This window comes from Tachysurus vachellii, chromosome 20 (assembly GCF_030014155.1).
Source record: "Tachysurus vachellii isolate PV-2020 chromosome 20, HZAU_Pvac_v1, whole genome shotgun sequence".
Classification (NCBI taxonomy): domain Eukaryota; kingdom Metazoa; phylum Chordata; class Actinopteri; order Siluriformes; family Bagridae; genus Tachysurus; species Tachysurus vachellii.
In genome coordinates this window covers 17,032,497-17,052,847 of record NC_083479.1, presented here as the reverse complement: position 1 = coordinate 17,052,847, position 20,351 = coordinate 17,032,497, and the positions used below count along the sequence as shown (strand labels likewise).

The window sequence follows — 20,351 nt, the reverse complement described above, 5'->3', positions numbered from 1 at the left end:
ATTTGTGTAGAATGCATGTTGTAACATTAAGATCATCATTCACTTAAAGGCCCAAACCTGTTCCAACATGACTGTCACAGATTCCCAGCACATGCTGCACCTCTCGAAGCACATCATATCTCCATTTTAATTCCACTGTGCCATGTATTTATAATTACTTCTACAGTCATTACTGAATTGCTTTTGGTTATTGACCTCACACCTGTCTGGTCATTGTTTTATCAGGTATCTAGTATGTCATGAATATTCTCACTTGTTTTCAGTTCTTTACTGAATAGCTCCTTAGTGTAAGTCCTAAAAAGTCCCTAGATCAGTGTCTCAAGCCTTTTGCCTTTTTCTGCCTTTTGACAATGTGAGCCTGAGCCTTAAATAAATATTTCTTGTTTGTTTGTTCTTTGCATTCTTCTAGTTTTCTGTTTTCTTGATTTCTGGTTTCATTGTCCTGGATTATACTTATATGATGTTGCCTGTCTATTCTCTGACACCCGCTATGCAGATATGATAGGATATACACTTGTGTCTTGCATCTTAATGATCCTTACATGACTATACCCTGTTAGGCAATTTAAAATCAGTAAAAACATGGTTTGCTAGGATTTGTGTGAAACTTGATTGGCCGGAACAAAGCCTGAACTCATCTCTAAATATTGCTGATGTGTTTAGATTGTGAGGTTCAGCAAGCAAACCAAATATATTTATTTCATATATTTACTTACTTATATATTTACTACATATTTAATACTTTTATATATGTACTTTAGATAGTGTACTTTTTAAGATAGTGTCTAAAAGTAACTTTGACAAATCAGTAAATATTCAAAGTGGCTGATTATATCAAAATACAAGTAATGGGCTTTGAAAGTTCATTAGCAGTAAAGTTGTGGAGCAGGCACATTATTTTATTATTATGGTAGGTAATTAATATTTACATTAAAATAAGGAACACTTGCTTAATGTGTGTGAGATGCTTAGTGTGTAAAGCTGAACCAAATCTAGGTTGATTAAAACTATTGTAAATAGTAATTCATTTGTTGAGAAGTATTTATTTAAATCTTACATCAATACAGCTCTACATCCAAAATTGACAGGTTATTAAACAGACAAAGTCCAATTAAGGAGAAAGGCATACAACCAAAATGCAATCCAAGACACAAAAGCTAAAACAAAAAAATTATGCTTGGGTTGTAGAATTCCAGGTGAGACGATGGAGGATCCCTAGAGGTGGCTGTGACAGTATGTAGTAAAACAAATTGTGTATAAAGGATGATATAATGATGGCAATTGACTTTAATTACACTTTTTCAGCAGCAACAGTTGTTTCCCTTTGACTCTTAAAATTAATTTAACCATTAACAAATTGCACATATCTGTTTAAGACCAGCCTGTTTGTTTTACCCCAAAATTGCATTATTGCTAAAATGCAAAATTTTAGTAAATTAGTATAATAGTAGTATGTGATTAATCAAGGTAAATGTCAGTCAATATAAGGTACATAAGATATGAAATAACGACAAAGCATTTTGTAGAGCAACAGTGGAAATAGAGCATATACAGTATTTTTGGGAATAAGAGAGAAAATATCTGATCATTTTTTGGGGTTAAAAAAAATCAAATAATGAAGTTTACAAAGAAGACTTTTGACGTGAAAAAACTGTATGTTTTGAAGTTTTCTGTGTATCCTTGTGGGTGTTAAAACTATGGAACTATATTTGTACCTAGCTGATGAAGAAAGTCAAAGCAGAATACATTTCAGAAATAGAAATAAGAAGCACTAGACGTATTTGAGGCAGAAGTCCAGACTACTGTATTGTGTTTGATGTTTGCAGTTAAACAGATCCTTATAACATGGGTGTTTAGTTTAGGTGTCAATTAGCTGTATCTGAGTTGCTTGAAGACATATTGCTGCCACTCGATATATTATAAACATCTGAAAAAAAAATACATATATATTAGTGCCAACACAACTGAGGACAATGCAACGTTCTTGATGCATGCTAAAGCTCATGTAACAAAACCAAAATGTATTATGTGCAATATCAAAAGAAAAGGACTGAAAAGTTTATTAAAAACCTATAATGTTGTAAATTAAATCGAGGTGAGGACAAGGAACATAACCAGTTCAGTTCAAATGATGCACAGGGTTTAAAATACAATAATTTTCCTATTTTTACAGCATTTTGGCAGACACCATTAGACACTATTTAATCAGCAGTTTATCGCTACTATATTTCAGCCTATAGTCAAATTGAGTCAGTTTAAATTCACACTGATTCCTTAAATTAAAAAAAAAATCAAAGTTAACAATTTTTATTCAATTATTCTTACAATTTTCTTAATTAAAGAAAAGCATGCATTGCCTACAGTATGGCCTTTCATGTTAAACAGCCATACACCACAGAGCAAATTTTCTTTATGCATTTATTTAACATTGTTTGCAACAAAAAATCAATAAATTAATTTCATAATACTATGTATATAAAATTACAAATAAAAAAGAATACTTATTAACAGACACAGTGTCTACCTAAATTTGGACACAATTAGACTTTCTGAAGTGTCACAGTGTCATAGCACTGGGTTGGAATCAACAGGAATGTTGTACACTTAGAAATAGTACACATTTAGAAATGTCACACATGAACATGCCACAGCTTTCAGCAAGAACGATGACTAAATACATGTTTATGGATATCAGCCAACAGATTTAACATGCTGAACAGATCAAATCTGAAATGTTCTACACTCAAAATTGGTTTATTTTAAAAACTGCACATTTATCCTATTACTTGTTTTAAAACAAACTTTAAACGAGAGTTTAAGTTTAGTGTGTGAATGTTCTAATAAAATATAGTCAAATACTAAGTGAAAAGATTACATTTGTGCATGTTCATTTTCAGTTTAGTTACATACTTCTCTGCCGTAGTCTTTGAAATAAAGGAAATCCACTTGAGGATGATGGTCCTGCAGTCGTACTCTGTAATCCAGACAGATTTGTCATCAACTATAATTACTAAGTAAAGTCATTTTTATTTTCTAAAGAACTTGCATATGTAATATAAACTATATTTACCCTAGTCTGGCCAGAACTTAAGCTCCTCAGTAAAAACTTTCCTGCCAATGCTTCTCGGACCTGAAACCACAAAACATTTGTTTACATTTACAGCATTTGGCAGATGCCCTTATCCAGAGTCACTTACAAATGTCCAAAAGTATGTGCAATATCAAATAATTATTCATGTTTGTTTGTTTGAATTGAAGAGTGTGTAATGACATTAGAGTAATCGTACCTTACTATCCAGTAATGTTCCAAATACCAAAATAAAGAAACCCTTCAAAGAGACAAAAATATTTTTTAACGTTTACTATAATAAATATGACATTATATAGAATGATTCAAATTTGAGAAATAGTTAAATAGTACCTGCAGTGAATTAAAGAATGCAAACACGACATGAATTCCAAAGTTCCCTGACACCAAGGTCCCAATGCCGAATCCCCACGTTAGACCAAAGAGAGGTGTTAAAATCGCCACACATCTAGCAATGACAACTAGGGGATGTTTCTCATCTGGCTGAGTGGAAGCATTAACTCCTCTCCTCAACATCTTACACAGAACCACAATAAGCACCAGGAGGTTTATAGCTACAATCGTCAGAGCGGGAATCACAAATGCCAGGAGAGCCTTTGTTTTATTCCAGTTCAGCCAACAATTGTAACCTTGTTGAATGTATCCTTTGCCTCCAGCTGTAGATGCCACAGTAACGACAGCTATAATTAACGGGGCTCCATAGCCGACAGTGAAGCCTATGGCCATCATTGCTCCTCTGGTCATTCTGGAAAAGACCATGAGGGTGCGGTAGAGGAGCAAAAGTGCTGACAGCAACATCCAGAAGAAAAGGGCAAGATAAAAGAAGTGCATGAAGAATGTTGCTGTACTACAGGGACCCTCTTGTTTAACAACAGCTGCTCCAATGATGAAGCAAATGTTTGCAATCAAAAGTGAGACAGCGATGTTGACTATGGAGACATGACGCATGTAGGATGTGTCATTTCGTGTCACTGATTTCCATATGATGATTTCAATGATGAGACACAAAACCAAGCTGCCCATTGAAATGCCAACACCGATGTAGGTTATATAGTCTAAGATTAGGGCTTGGACTTCATCCAGCGTAAATGGTGACATCAGGATTGAAAAAGAAGTTGTGTGATTGCACTCACATGTGTATCTTTTAGTTTCATTCCCAAATAGCTTTAACTGACATCCAGTTGAGTCCCATCCACCAACACCATTCAGAAGATTAAAGTTCCAGAAGACACACTGAGGTTTTCCCAATGTAGTATTTATGACATCAAAAGAGAGAGAGATGTTGTTAATTGTTGAGTTTGTCTCAATCACAGCTACGTCTCCATTGATCTTGGTGTCATTCTGACTGCTGTTATTGTAGGTCAGATTTCGAACAGGTAAGATGTTGTTAAAAGCCAAAGATATTATGACTGTGAGGGACATACTGGCCTTAGTCATGGGAATATTTATTTGGGTAGTTGAATTTTTTCCAAATGTTCCAGAAAAGGAGGTTGTAACGGAAGAAAATGTCAGTTTATTAAAAGAAGACAAGTTTGTTGTTATCGTGGTGTTGTCATCCAAAAGTCTGCGTGCAATGCTTTCAATGGAGTTCAGAAGTACAGAACTGGCATTCATTGTTGTATTGTTCTTGTTTAAAATCACCCATGAATTTTGTGCACCTTCTGATCCAATGACATCAGTTATTTTTAGGAAATCCTTGCAAAAAAAATTAAATATATTAAATATAGCATATCTGGTCCATATAGTATAACATTAGAAATATCTAATCATTAAAAATACAACTAAAGTTCCAACAGGAGTTGTAACTGTAAAATTGCTGCATAGTATGAAATGTTTTTGCAATCAAAACAAGCCAATCGTATGCTCTAAAATTACTTACTGTCATAACTGGTTGATTGATTGAAATTGCTTGACAGCGACTGGAAATGGTTGTCAGTGTTTCTACAAGTGTTAATATGGTATCTGGAGATTTAACAATGTTTTTAATCTCTGATGTAACATTACTGCTGATGTTGAACATAAACTGTGGGATGTTTTCCAAGGGTACAGTCTACAGAAAGAAAAATATTGTTAAGCAGGAAACTGAAATCACTATCAAGTTGATCCATGATAGAAGTAAGAACAAAATCAAATTGCCTTAGATTCTTCTTTTAACAAAACAAAAATAAGCAGGACACAGTGGTCTTCTATGATGTTCCAGAGGTTTGATGTATTACACTGAGCTACTTGATAGCCAACCATGTTTTCACCACAGTCTCCGTTGTGTGTGTCTCCCAGATTTCCAGCTCCAAATACAGAATCAGAGCAGTAAAATTCTAAAGAATGAAAGGAAAAGTATATTATACTACTACTACTATTAATACTACTACTACTACTACTACTACTAATAATAATAATAATAATAATAATAATAATAATAATAATAATAATAATAATAATATATTCCTCTAGATATAATATGTAACCTTGTAGATCAATATTTCTCCATGTCAAGAAAATTTATTTTTAATATATTTGTTGTACATATTATATAATAATATTGTAAAACATTTTGTATTGCATTATATTTATAATGAACATTTGATCAGAAAATGGATGTCACAAAGATATTAATGATTTGTAAAAGTAATAAGAATTATTTTGTTGTTTTTAATTTTTATTTTATACTACATGAGGTTTGGATAAGCGGTAGAAAATGAGAGTGAGTGAGTGACTACATGAGGTGCCGAGGAAAGAAGTGTAAATAAAAATAAATGATTACTCACTTTTGTTTATTATATTTAGTGTAATGCTTTTTGAGTTGTAAGATGGATTTGTAATTCCACTGATGGGAGTTTTGAGTTGGCATGAGACCTGTATGTTTTGGCCATTAGTCTCACACTGCTTTTGGTTAACTGGATAGTTACAGAATATGCAGCCTGTTGTTGGGTCTGTGCAATACAATTAAATAGTACGAAAAATCATCAAAAATCAGGCAAATAATCATTCAATTAAACACTGAATTTATGTGAAATGTTGAAGTCATACTAAATACAAATCAAAAATCAAGGTTTGGTTTTTGGATTCATGACCTTCCATAACACATATAACTAAAAGAAAAAGAAAAAAAAAAACAGTTATGTGTCACCTGTTGAAGGTGAGCTGCATGCTGTGCCCCATTCCAGTTGATACATCAACTGAACACAACACTTCAGTGGAATTGTATCAGTCTTACATTGTAAAGTTTTGTCAGTGCTCACTTCGATATTAGGGTACGGCTGAATTGTGATGGTTTGCCAGATAACATAGGGCAGAGAGTTTACTGTTGTACTGCAGGCATATTGACCTGAGAAAGTAGAGAAATAATTAATAATAATATATAAAAATAACTAGAATGTAAATAATATAAAAATATGAAATGTAATAATTATGAAGCATGGTCAGGGAATTCATACGGTGGCCGAGAAGTGCAAAACACATTAACAAATCCGAAAACACATTAACAAATCCGAAAACAAATTAACAAATCCGAAAACACATTAACAAATCTGAAAACACATTAACAAATCTGAAAACACATTAACAAATCCGAAAACAAATTAACAATTCCGAAAACAAATTAACAATTCCGAAAACAAATTAACAAATACAACCCGGAAACGGTAGTGTATCGTTTTTGAATGGAAACTTACCGATCATTGGACAAGACACCTGTCACTCAAGATATACAGGTATGGAATCTTATGTGTAATGTGTAAAGTTCTCCGTTTAAATATAAGAAAATAACAGAATTAATCCTCAGTAATCCATTCCATCCATCCATTCCAACTTTTCCCTGCGGCAGACTGTTGAACTTCATGTATACCTTGAGTGACAGGTGTCTTGTCCAATCACAAACTATAACAACCTCTTCCGGGTTGTCTGAAATGTTGTTGTGTTTTCTGATTTGTTAATGTGTTTTCTGATTTGTTAATGTGTTTTCTGATTTTTTAATGTATTTTCTGATTTGTTAATGTGTTTACTGATTCGTTAATGTGTTTCGTGCACCGATTCAGACAACCCAGAAGAGATCATTGGACAAGACACCTGTCATTAAAGATATACAGGTGAATGAAAGGTGTCTCGTCCGATGATGGTAAGTTTCCATTCACAAACTATACCAACCTCTTCCGGGTTGTATGACTTGTTAATGTGTTTTCGGATTTTTAATTTGTTTTGGGATTTGTTAATTTGTTTTCGGATTTGTTAATGTGTTTTGGGATTTGTTAATTTGTTTTGCACTTCTCGGCCACCATAAATTCAGCATTATAATCTGTACATAATATGGAATACTGTCTTAAGTAAACCTCAAGAAGCTACATAAATTGTACCTGAGGCCATTGTTTGGTTTACTTTTTTTTTTTTTTGCTATAGAGTATTTGTAATGAATACATTAAAATGGCAGCAACAAAATTTCTCAACAGCATTTCTTTACATAGTACAGTATATGTTTAGTTTATCATGTATGGTACACTATATTATATGCTGACCTACAGTGTATTGTGCTGAGACATTATTAAGTGGATTTCTTTGCAAGTTATTTATTTTTTCATCTTCATTTTACACATTATGTGTGACCACTCTTAGATAACTAATTTAGTAGATTTATTTGTAACTTACCACTGTTACTTGAAGTGGCATTGTTCAGTAGAAGGATATTACTTGATTCGCTTAATGGAGCCCCATTCAGGGTCCATTGTATACCATTAAGCACAGGTGGATTGCAGGAGAGATTGAGATTTGTCCCAGGATAGATAATGCCATTACTTTGATATAGTCCATCTTTCACTGAAATAAAGAGTCAAGTACATTTCTATTTGTTCTTCAAGAGCTCTCCATACTTGTAAACATGTACAACATTAATACCGTAGAAGTTGAATATAGATAACAAACACCTACCACTTTGACTGAACGCATTATCGCTCACATTAAATCCCTGAGAACGGAGACTGCTAGCAAGGTTTTGGTTTGCTGATACCAAGTCAAGGCTGGTACTTGTTGCTTTAATAGTAAAGTCTGTAATCACACTGCCAGGCCTGTTAAAAAAAAGGACATCATTGAAGACATTAACTCTAAAATATAACAGATCTAAATAATAAATCTATATAACAATCAGTAGCATCACCTGAAGTTAGTCACTGTTGCCGAGTTGGCCTGATGGCCAGGTACAGTACTGTAACTTTTATTAATCTAAAAGTTAAAAATAACATGAATAAGAATAACATGGATTATTATTAATATCATATAAATCATTCTTATATAAAATTATATGGTGTAATACTTACTGAATTCTCGATTGTTGTTTTATATGTTTTGTATTTTGTACTGGATGTGTCAGTGAGTAAAAGGTCAAAATTTTCATTTATTACCATTGAGAAAGTTAATATATGGATGGCTGTTAACAAAAGAACAAAACAGACAATTTAAAAAAATGCTAACCTTGGAGGATAATAAAATGATGATAAAATGAAAGTGAAAATATGTATATATCCAAAGTTAAATACATAAAACATAAAAAACAATTGCATTAAAAATTAGGGTTGATAAAGGAATAAAATAAGGATCATACTTGGAGTTGTGGTGATTATGGGAACGTTGGTTTGAATTGTAGTAACTGAAGTGGATGCTGAGACGGTGGTGGTTATAGTTGTTATAGAAGTCGGTGTGGATGCTGAGGTGGGTGTGGATGCTGAGGTAGGTGTGGATGCTGAGGTGGGTGTGGATGCTGAGGTAGGTGTGGATGCTGAGGTGGGTGTGGATGCTGAGGTGGGTGTGGATGCTGAGGTCGGTGTGGATGCTGAGGTCGGTGTGGATGCTGAGGTGGGTGTGGATGCTGAGGTAGGTGTGGATGCTGAGGTAGGTGTGGATGCTGAGGTGAACAAAGCAAAGCTTTCTTTCTCATACAGGACTCAGTTACTCGACATAATCATGAAATGGTTTTTTGGTGCACCTTCACTCCACTCTCTGCAACTGTACTTTGTTGGTCTCACTGTGGCTTCCTGCCTCTGTTTAGTTTTTGTGCTGAGATTTGAGTGAGAGCCTTGTCTAGCTAGGGCTTAGATTATGTCAAGTTATAGCATCCAGCACCTCACTATTTATCCAACAGTGATTATTTGTATGTCCAAAATATTAGATACAACTCTGTTATGGAATGAAAGTTATGAAATTCTATTACCTTGTCTTTAAATTCGTCTTCATTTTTACTCCCTTGCATCAGTGACAGTTTTTGTTCAGGAAAAGGTGGTTGTTCATTGTTTCTATAAAATCTTCTATAAAACTCGGGTATTGTAAACTTATACAAGAAGCATTTTTTGTTATGCAAGCAACATTCAGTTTTTACATTTATTTGAAATATTTCTATTTATTATTGTTATTTACACAAATAAAGCAGGTCAAATACTAATAAATAATTAAATCTTTAACCTCTGAGTAAGCTCTAAAACACAATTTCAATGGAATGTGTCAAACACCCTGACAAAAGAAAAACAAACAGCTGCTTGAATGAAACGAAATCAAACGGTAATTCTACATAAACTGCTGGTATTTCCTTTGGAACTGAAAACAACAAGAAGACGCGAAGAAGAAAAAACACCTACAAAAACATCTACTCAAAGATACCTGATCAAACCAAACCAAGCAGACACACTGTCATTGTATGTATAAACTCCCCAAAGGTCTTCTCATTTGTTTGTTAAATCTATAATGTTATATCATTCATATTGAAAAGACTGAGAGAGAGAAGGGAAGTGTGTTTTTACCTGTGGTGGTTGTAGCTGAACATGTATGGTTATCTATAAAGTAAAGCCAACAGTACAGTTTAAAATCACTATTAAATTCAGTTTGTTTAGATTCATTTAGTTTTTGATTTAGACATGCAGTTCCTGTAGAGACATAAACATCCAGAGCATATCTAATGTTACTGTTACTGTACCCTAACCCTGGTGGAATTTTGTATTACTACTGTATACATCTTACCAAACTAACATTTTTATTTTAATGCTGTTGTACCTTTATTAGTATTTTATACATTCATTATTAAGGACTAATATTTACAGGTTATTTGGTCAATTCTAAATGTACTAAAGCATATAAAAATTCAATGCTGTAAAAACTAAAATTTCAAGAAATGCATATAAGCAGGTGACTCTTGTATGTTAATACAGTGTTAAAATAGCATCAAGGGACATGCATATTTTTCATGTTACATGTTAAACATACTTATCAGCTCATTGATTGGTTGGCAGAATTGTCCATCATTTGGAAAAGCATTAATGCAGCTACATGAGGATTCTGTGTCGTTATTACAAGATCCATATAATGTGCATTTTTCACACGGCCAGAAATACTGATTCTCACAACTGCAATGATATGTAGCACCAATCAAACTGCACACTATGGGATAGAATAAAACATTATGAGGTATAAATAACAAAGTTTTTTTTTTACTTTATATTGTTTTTTAAACATGCATAAAAATCAATTAAGGAGAAACAGGAAATCTACCTATGTAATGTAATGTTGGCTTATGACTTTGGATAACATTTGTCTATAATAATCTCTGACAGATTTTGAGTATTAGATTTAATATAAAATTTTAAGTCAGTTACCTGTAGTGATGTTAATGTCAGTGATACTGATGTCACTGTTTATTAAGAATAAACTGTTTGTCCCCGAAAGGCTCCTCAACAGATTCTGGACCATTATGTCTACTGCATCAATCTCAAACTCAATCATATAATCAGCTGGGAGAAATGTGAAAGAAATTAGATTTAAATATATCATGTTAAGAAAAATTAAAAAGTACACAAACATTGGTGAGACTCTGCACATCATGTAGAAGTTATGGGCAGAGTTTTACCTGGAAGTGGCTTAGTGAGGCATGCAGCGTTATCTATAAAGTAAAGACATGGCACAATTTTAAAAATAAATGAATGTAGTGGGCACTCCGTCCAGGGTGTATCCTGCCTTGATGCCCAATGACGCCTGAGATAGGCACAGGCTCCCCGTGACCCGAGGTAGTTCGGATAAGCGGTAGAAGATGAATGAATGAATGTAGTGGTGGGTTATCACACATTTGTTGTTTAAAAGTAACCATTATATGTTAATAAACTATTTAAAGTGCCTCACACAGACATGTTTATAATTCATGTTACATGTTATACATACTTATCAGCTCATTGATTGGTTGGCAGAAGTGTCCATCATTTGGTAAAGCGTTGATGCATCCACACGACGAATTGGTTACGTTATTACAAGATCCATATAGTGTACATTTTTCACACGGCCAGAAATACTGATCCTCACACCTGCACTGATATTCAGTACCAGCCAAACTGCACACTGTGGAACAGAATAAAACATTATAAGGTGTGGTTTTCTTACGGTCATGTTTTTTATGAGCATTTAGAAATATTTATTTTTCTGTGTTTTCGTAAATAATGCTCATAGATGCTTGTAAATAATGCTTATGACCTTATATCACTGCATTACCATTTTAAGCAAATATTTTAGGATAATGACACAGTGACACACATAATGATGATTCGTACTGTATAATAACGTGTCTAATGATCTCTGACAGATTTTGAGTATAAGATTTAACATAAAATTTAAAATCGGTTAGTAAAAAAAAATTTAAAACCTGTAGTGATGGTAATGTCAGTGATACTGATATCACTGTTTATTAAGGGTAAACTGTTTGTCCCCAAAAGGCTCCTCAATAGATTCTGGACCATTATGTCTTCTGCATCAATCTCAAACTCAATCATATAATCAGCTGGGAGAAATGTAAAGAAATTCCATTTAAATACATCATGTTAAGAAAATGTAATAAATACACGAACATTGGTGAGACTCTGTACATCATGTAGAAGTTATTGGCATAGTTTTACCTGGGAGTGGCTCAGTGGGGCATGCAGTGGTATCTGTAAAGAAAAGACATGGCACAATTTTAAAAATAAATGGACAAATTTCAACTTTGGCATCAACTATGTTAATGCATTTAGAGTCAATTATTTAGAGATGTGCTAATTTTCTTACATTCCTCACTGTTGTGCATTTTAGCTTAAGTGAGTCTGTTGTATTTTTTTTTTTTCATATTGAGCATGTCATGTAGTGGAGGATTATCACACAATTGTTTTTAAAAGTAACCATTATATGTTAATGAAATATTTAAAGAGCATCACAGAGACATGTTTATAATTCATGTTACATGTTATACATACTCATTAGCTCATTGATTGGTTGGCAGAAGTGTCCATCTTTTGGTAAAGTGTTGATGCAGATACACGACGAATTGATTACGTTATTACAAGATCCATATAGTGTACATTTTTCACATGGCCAGAAATATTGATCCTCACACCTGCACTGATATTCAGTACCAGTCAAACTGCACACTGTGGAATAGAATATAACATTATAAGGTGTGATTTCTTATGATTATGTTTTTATGAGCATTTAGAAAAAAAATTATATGTTTTCGTTAATAAAGCTTAAAGATTAATTAAGGAGAAACAAGAAATCTAACTATCTGACATGAGCTTACATAACTCCATTAACACTGTAAGCGAATATTTTAAGATAATGACACAGTGACACACATAATGATGATTCATATAATAACACGATCTCTGACAGATTTTGTGTATAAGATTTAATATAAAATTTAAAGTCGGATACCTGTAGTGATGTTAATGTCAGTGATATTCATGTCACTGTTTATTAAGGGTAAATTGCTTCTCTCCAAAAGGTTCCTCAGTAGGTACTGAATATTTACGTCTGCTGCAGCAATCTCAACCTCAATCAGATAATCAGCTTGGAGAACCATGAAATAAAATACATTTAAATATATGATTTTACGAGAAATAAAAATGACATGAACATTGGTGAGACTCTGTACATCATGTAGAAGTTATTGGCATAGTTTTACCTGGGAGTGGCTCAGTGGGGCATGCAGCATTATCTGTAAAGAAAAGACATGGCACAATTTTAAAAATAAATGGATAAATATCAAATTTGGAATCAACTAGTTTAATGCATTCAGAATCAAATATCTAAAGAATATGTGCTATTTCTCTTACATTCCTCACTATTGTGCATTTTACCTTAAGTGAGTCCATTGTAATTTTTTTATCGTCATGTCATGTGGTGGTGGTTTAATGTTACAATTACACCTGCGAAGCATCCAACTACCCAAGGGTACACAACCAGGTGTTTATACTCCATGTCTAAGCTACTGTACTGTCTTCACACTGTCACTTCGCTATTAAATGGGAAACCCAAAAAACTTCAGTGGTCCGAGGCTGCTTAACAAGCCTTTGAAATACTCAAAAAATATTCACTATGGCCCCCATCCTCTGCCAGCCCAACCACTTCAGCTTATTAATTGTGGAAGCAGATGCTTTGTGTTGCGGGATCGGCACAGTGCTTAAACAATTAAAAAGAGTAAGCTTCACCACTGTGCCTTTTCTCCTGCAAGTTAAACCTAGCAGAAACTAACTATGACGTTGGCAACTGGGTAATCCTGTCCATAAAAGAGACACTAGACCAGTGGAGACGAAGGGGGGCAGCAAGCTTTTAAGTCCTTACGTCCCCACCGCACTCCGTCAATGCACCATAAAGTGGGTACATATCGCACCTAGCTCAGGACACCCTGCCATTCGGAGAATCTTAAAAATGCTCAGAAATGCCTTCTTGTGGCCCTCCATGGACAGGGATGTCAGAGCATATGTCGACTCTTGCCACGTCTGTGCCCAGATCTATACACCTTGTCAGCAGCCAGCAGGCCTCATAGAACCCCTGCCAGTACCCGAAAGACCATGGTCCCACCTCTCGATAGATTAAGTCACTGACCTCCCTTGTTCCCAAGGTTTCACTGCAGTTCTGGTAGTAATGGATCGGTTTTCAAAGGCCTGCAGACTCATCCTCTTAAGAGGGCTACCTACGGCAATGGAAACAGCCATAGTTCTATTCAACACATATCCCGTTGCTTCGGCATCTGACAGGATATTGTTTCTGACCGCGGAATGCAGTTCACATCCAGGGTCTGGGAGGTGTTCGGTAAGAAGCTGGGCATACATGTGAGCCTTACATCCAGCTATCACCCCTAAGCCAATGGCCAGGTGGAGCGCCATAATCAGGAGCTGGGCCTCTACCTGAAAATCTATTGTAGCAATGAACAACAGCATTAGAGCCAATTCATTTTGTGGGCTGGGTAAGCACAATAACCCTCTGTTACAAGGGCCATCTGGTCTCATGCTGTTCTAGTGTATTCTTGGTTACCAACCATCCCTGTTCTCCTTGTCAGAGGAGCCCTTGACTGTTTGCACAGTAGACGATTGGTATCGACAGAGCTGAGAAACCTCGGAGACTGAACATGTACTGTAGGTTTACAATGATTGGTGCACAGACAATGCATCCAAGCAAACCGCAAAAGGAACCCCCATGTCCCCAACTACCAGGACAAATGGTATGGCTATTGATTAAGGACCTATGCCTTAACCTCCCATGCCAAAACCTGAGCCCCAGGTACATCAGACAAATAAACCCAATAACATACAGACTACAAATGCCGGCCAATTACAGCACATGCCCATCATTCTATGCTCCCGTCCTAGAACCTGCTAACTCCAGTAACAAAATCTCTCCTCCTCTGCCCTGGGAAGAGGACAGGAAACCGTACTCGGTTACGAACGTAACCTCGGTTCCCTGAGATACGGAACGAGTACTGCGTATGGGGGAAAAGCTCCTTTTTTCCTCAATACTGAAGCCTTTTTTCAATAACGCAGTGCAACTGCACTGCCATTGGTTTAATCTGTAAACTTTTTTAAAACCAATGACGGCGCTGCGTAGCTGCGCGAGCCTGTGGCGATGCAGCGCGCCAAAGCCCGCTAAAAAGGGGCGGGGCGTATAGCTATATAAGCAGGCAAATCGCCAGAGGAAATCAGGTCATACGACTGAAGCGACGACACTGAAGCCGCAGCATCGTGGCACGGCATATAACGCAGTACTCGTTCCGTATCTCAGGGAACCGAGGTTACGTTCGTAACCGAGTACGTTCCCTTTCGATACTCCACTCATACTGCGTATGGGGAACGAATTCAACCGCGCCGTGCCACGGTAGGGAACGATAAGACTTATCTTGAGCACCCTGGGGCCCAGAGGATAAGTGAGAGGGCCGGAGCCGTCGAACCCTTGACGCAACACTGCTAAGAGGGAGCAAGCTCCCCGGAGGTGGTATGATGACGGAGTCTGAAGAGGCCGTCGTATCAAACCGAAAGCGTGTAAGGTCGGGATGTCCAGGTTATAGAATCTGACAAAAGTGGACGGCGAGGACCAACTGGCCGCCTCACAGATGTCCTTGATAGAGACACCACCAGACCAGGCCCATGAAGAGGCCATCCCTCTAGTGGAGTGGGCTCTTACTCCTATGGGGCACTCAAGACCCATAGAAGAGTAACATAGAGCAATAGCGTCGACTATCCAACGCGAGAGGCGTTGCTTTGAGACCGAAGACCCCTTGGTGCGGCCACCAAAGCAGACAAAAAGCTGGTCAGATTGCCTGAACGGCTGTGACCGCTCAGTGTATACCCTCAAAGCCCTCACTGGGCAGAGTAAATTCAGCTCTTGCTCACCTGACAACAGAGGCAGAGCCGAGAGAGAAACTACCTGCGCTCTAAATGGCGTTGAGAGAACTTTAGGTACGTAGCCGTGCCTGGGTTTTAAAATGACCTTTGAGTCATTGGGCCCAAACTCAAGGCATGCAGGGCTCACCGAGAGGGCCTGCAAATCGCCAACACGCTTGACTGATGCTAGAGCAAGTAGCAGAGCGGTTTTGAGCGTTAGGGGCCGAAGGCCAGCTGACCGCAGTGGTTCAAAGGGAGGCCCTTTGAGCGCTTCAAGGACCGTGTGAAGGTCCCAAGTGGGAGCGGTGAGAGGACGTGGGGGCTTCAACCGCCTAGCACCTCTCAGGAAACGTACGACGAGGCCGTTTCGACCCACTGATTGGCCAGCAATAGGAGCATGAAATGCTGCGATGGCTGCTACGTACACCTTGAGCGTGGAAGGGGTGAGACCCTTGTCCAGACGCTCTTGGAGGAATGACAGTATCGGAGATACGTCACACTCAACAGGGTCTTCGTTCCGTGCGGAGCACCAGTCAACGAAGACTGACCATTTCTGGGCGTAGAGGCGTCTCGTAGACGGGGCCCTCGCCTGAGCAATGGTATGTAGCACGTCCTTGGGGAGGCTCAGAGGCTCCCATCGAGGGACCATACGTGCAGAGCCCAGAGTTCTGGCTGCGGGTGCCAGATTGTCCTGTTCGCCTGAGAGAGGAGGTCTCGCCTCAGGGGGATCGGCCATGGGGCTTTCATGGAAAGCCTGAATAGCTCCGAGGACCAAACTTGGCTCCTCCAGAGTGGGGCCACCAGGAGGACTCTGTGCCTGTCTTCCCTGACTCGTCTGATGACCTGAGGGACCAGAGCGATCGGGGGAAAAGCGTAAAGAAGGAGGCTGGGCCAGTCGTGGGCCAGCGCATCTGTGTCCTTTGAAAAATAAGTTGGGCAATGAGAGTTGCTTTCTGAGGCGAAGAGGTCGACCTCTGCCTTCCCGAAAATCTCCCAGATTTTGAGAACCGTCTGGGGATGGAGCATCCACTCGTCCGAGGGGACGTTGCTCCGCGAAAGCATGTCTGCTCCCAGATTCGACTTGCCAGGTATGTGTGTCGCCTTGAGCGATTGCAACCTGGGTAATGCCCATTCCAAGAGGCGCTTTGCCAGCATGTAGAGGCGGCTGGACGAAATGCCACCTTGGTGATTTATGTAGGACACCACTGTCATGCTGTCCGACTGGACTAAGACGTGGCGCCCTTCCAGGATCGCCTGAAACGATCGAAGGGCTCGTTCTACTGCCAGCATCTCGAGGCAGTTGATATGGAGATGGCTGTCCTCGTGCGACCACGAGCCGAAGGCTGGTCTGCCCTCGCACAGAGCGCCCCAACCCAGGTTGGACGCATCTGTTGAGACCACCGTCCTTCTGGAAACCGCCTGTAGGGGTACTCCACGGCTGAACCAAACAGGGTTCATCCAAGGCTCCAGGGCTGCTAGACAGGCCTGGTTGACTCTGACGCGAAAGCGGCCGTGCCGCCAAGCGTGAGGTGGGACCCGGAGTTTCAGCCAGTATTGCAGGGGCCGCATTCGTAGGAGGCCAAGCTGTAAAACTGGGGAGGCGGAAGCCATCAGCCCTAGCATCCTCTGAAAGAACTTCAGAGGGAAACAGGCCTTGTTCCTGACAGAGGCCGCGAGCTGCTGAAGTACCAGAGCGCGTTCTGGTGATATGACCGCCCTCATGCGGACTGAGTCGAAAACCACTCCCAGGAACATAATACGTTGGCTGGGGAGCAGTGAGCTCTTGGCAAAATTGACCCTGAGTCCTAGGCACTCTAAGTGGCTCAGGAGCACAGATCTGTGGTGGTCTAGCTCGGTTCGCGACTGGGCTAGAATGAGCCAGTCGTCGAGATAGTTCAGAATGCGGATTCCCATCTGTCTCAGAGGGGAAAGTGCCGCGTTCATGCACTTCGTGAAAGTGCGTGGAGCTAGAGACAGCCCAAAGGGAAGGACTGCATATTGGTAAGCCACACCCTCGAACGCGAATCTCAAGAATCGTCTGTGATGTGGGGCTATCTGGATGTGAAAGTAAGCGTCTTTCAGATCCAGCGAGAAGAACCAGTCCTCGGGGCAAATCTGCGTGAGGATCTGCTTCAGTGTCAACATCCTGAACTTCCGTTTCATGAGGGAGAGGTTCAGGAGTCTGAGGTCTAAGATGGGTCTGAGACCGGCATCTTTCTTGGGGACAAGGAAATAACGGCTGTAGAACCCCGACCCGCTTTCTGAGGGAGGAACCATCTCTATGGCTCCCTTCCTCAACAGCGTCAGCACTTCGGTGCGGAGGACCTGGGCGTCGTCCGGCTTTACCAAAGTGGGAATCACCCCGCGAAAACGTGGGGGTCTCCGGGCGAACTGCAGTGAGTAGCCGCATTTTATTATTCCCAACACCCACTTGGACACTCCGGGGATGGCCTGCCAGGCCTCGGCCCGCGTGACAAGGGGCTGGATAATGTCGGGTGGCAGGCCACTGATTAGGGGCCTGAACACTGACAAGTGTGGAAGAGGAAAATTGCTCTCTTTTAGAAAATGTGAAATCTTTATTGTGTTTGTCATAACAGTGCTTTGCGTGGACGCAACAACGGTGGGCCCAGGTCGCATAGCCGGCAGGCGAGAGAGCTTCTGGGGTGGTCCAGCCGTGGCGGGACTTTGCTCTTTCCTCTTCCTTCCCAAACGATCAGGAGGATTTAGAGGGCGTCGGGTCCAGCACAATCCTCTGCCGGGGGCCCTGACGTCCAGGCGGTTTAGCACGCTTGGTGGGGCGAGCTGGGTGCTGCTCCTTAGGGGGCGCCACCTGGGGGGCAGAAGGGACAGGTTTGCTCTGGCGCTGAGTCGGCGCAGTCCTGGGGCGACTCGGGGCGGAGGTGGAGCGCTTGGGCAGGAAGTGCCGCATAGCCTGGGACGACTTCTGTGCTGCGGTGAAGCGCTCCGTAAACCCTTCTACAGCCGGCCCGAAGAGACCGGATGGAGAGACTGGGGCATCTAGAAAGGCCACTTTGTCGCTCTCCTTAATCTCAGTGAGATTAAGCCAGAGGTGGCGCTCCAGCACAACCAGGTTGGCCATGGATCGTCCAATGGCTTGGGCCGTGGTTTTTGTGGCGCGCAGGGCCAGATCTGTGGCGCTGCGGAGGTCGCAAAAAGCAGGTTCACTAGGGCTTGACTCATCCAGGGAACGGAGAAGCTTTGCCTGGAACACCTGTAGAATGGCCATGGTGTGTAGTGCTGAAGCAGCTTGGCCCGCAGAAGTGTACGCTCTGCCAGCCATGGCAGATGTCATCCTGCAGGGCTTTGAAGGAAGGGCTCTCTTGCTTTTCCACCCCACAGCCGCGGGGGGGCAGAGATGAGCAGCCACGGCCTCATCCAGGGGCGGCAATTGCTCATAGCCCTTCTCCTGAGAGCCGTCTACTGCGCCGAGAGCTGCAGAGGAAGTGCGTAGGCGGGCCGAGTAGGGGGCGCGCCACGACTTTGTGAGCTCATCGTGCACCTCAGGGAAGAACGGGGCAGAACGCTGGCGGGGGGCCTGGCGGCTTCCCGGCAGGAACCACTCGTCCAGCCTGCTGCGCGTCGGCTCCTCAGGGGGGGCCCACTCCAGATGGAGATCTTCGACGGCTCTGGAGAGGATGCGGAGAAGCTCGGCATCCATCCCAGCTTTGGCGTCGATGGGCTCTCGCGACGGCAAGTGGGCGGGGTTAGAATCACCGGCCCAGTCTTCCGTTTCAGAAGCCGCGAGTGACATGGAGTCATCAAGCGGCTCGTCCTCCGATCCGCCAAATGAGACGAGGTCACTCACTTCAGCTGAGGGACGCTGCTCTGGGCGTGAGAAGAGGACGGGGGACGGCTCTCTCGTTGGGGAGGGTGAGGCACGCGGGCGCCGAGCCGGCGTGAGCTCACCCAAACCCGGGCGCTGAGCCCCTCTACCCCGCTGTCGCTTCCTGGCCGGCTCGCGGGAGGAAAAGGACGGGGGGGCGTGAGGGGCGGGGTCACTTTCATTAAAGAAAGTGATCCGAGAGCGTAGAGAGGCGAGACTCATGCTCTCACAGAAGCAGCATGAGGACTCAGTGAGTGCAGTTTCAGCGTGGGATTTACCCAGGCAGGAAACGCACTCATCATGGCCGTCATTCTCATGCAGAGGGACTCTGCATATGCCACAGTTGTGACGCGGCATGGCCGCCGCCGTTAAAACGGCGTTTTTTGTAGGAATGCTCTTTTAGAGCGGTGAAAACCGCTGGAAAGCTCTTTTTTGTGATCGCCGGATGGCGGCAGGAGATCGCTGAGAAGCGGCTGCAAGCAGGAAGCCGACAACCCGAGAACGGCGCACGAAACGGCTGTCTATAGAGCGCCGGCGCTGCAAGCGGTCGGCGGTCTCAGCTGGTCCGCTGCGGTGCCTATTCAACGGCGAAAAATCCAGCGAAGGCGTTCAGAAGAAATTCAGCGAAGTGAAGTCGTCGCTGAAGGAGTAAGATCTGATTTCCTCTGGCGATTTGCCTGCTTATATAGCTATACGCCCCGCCCCTTTTTAGCGGGCTTTGGCGCGCTGCATCGCCACAGGCTCGCGCAGCTACGCAGCGCCGTCATTGGTTTTA

The 20,351-nt window shown here is 41.0% G+C and overlaps 1 protein-coding gene across 1 annotated transcript in view; it reads right to left on the bottom strand.

Annotated features, from left to right (window-relative positions):
- Nucleotides 1–1,023: 1,023 nt before the first annotated feature.
- LOC132863710 (uncharacterized) overlaps nt 1,024–20,351 on the bottom strand; it is a 48,693-nt gene continuing 29,365 nt past the window's right edge. Inside the window, exons 38-61 of the mRNA XM_060896667.1 lie at nt 13,038–13,070; nt 12,788–12,922; nt 12,331–12,504; nt 11,998–12,030; nt 11,748–11,882; nt 11,273–11,446; nt 10,965–10,997; nt 10,714–10,848; nt 10,325–10,498; nt 9,865–9,897; nt 8,676–8,975; nt 8,392–8,501; nt 8,232–8,296; nt 8,006–8,142; nt 7,727–7,894; nt 6,216–6,413; nt 5,854–6,018; nt 5,225–5,403; nt 4,968–5,138; nt 3,422–4,783; nt 3,288–3,329; nt 3,071–3,130; nt 2,911–2,974; nt 1,024–1,927 (exon numbers count right to left, since the gene is read on the bottom strand). Of these exons, the coding sequence (XP_060752650.1) occupies nt 1,866–1,927; nt 2,911–2,974; nt 3,071–3,130; nt 3,288–3,329; nt 3,422–4,783; nt 4,968–5,138; nt 5,225–5,403; nt 5,854–6,018; nt 6,216–6,413; nt 7,727–7,894; nt 8,006–8,142; nt 8,232–8,296; nt 8,392–8,501; nt 8,676–8,975; nt 9,865–9,897; nt 10,325–10,498; nt 10,714–10,848; nt 10,965–10,997; nt 11,273–11,446; nt 11,748–11,882; nt 11,998–12,030; nt 12,331–12,504; nt 12,788–12,922; nt 13,038–13,070 (4,142 nt within the window). The 3' untranslated portion in view covers nt 1,024–1,865. The remainder of the gene's footprint in view (nt 1,928–2,910; nt 2,975–3,070; nt 3,131–3,287; nt 3,330–3,421; nt 4,784–4,967; nt 5,139–5,224; nt 5,404–5,853; nt 6,019–6,215; nt 6,414–7,726; nt 7,895–8,005; nt 8,143–8,231; nt 8,297–8,391; nt 8,502–8,675; nt 8,976–9,864; nt 9,898–10,324; nt 10,499–10,713; nt 10,849–10,964; nt 10,998–11,272; nt 11,447–11,747; nt 11,883–11,997; nt 12,031–12,330; nt 12,505–12,787; nt 12,923–13,037; nt 13,071–20,351) is intronic.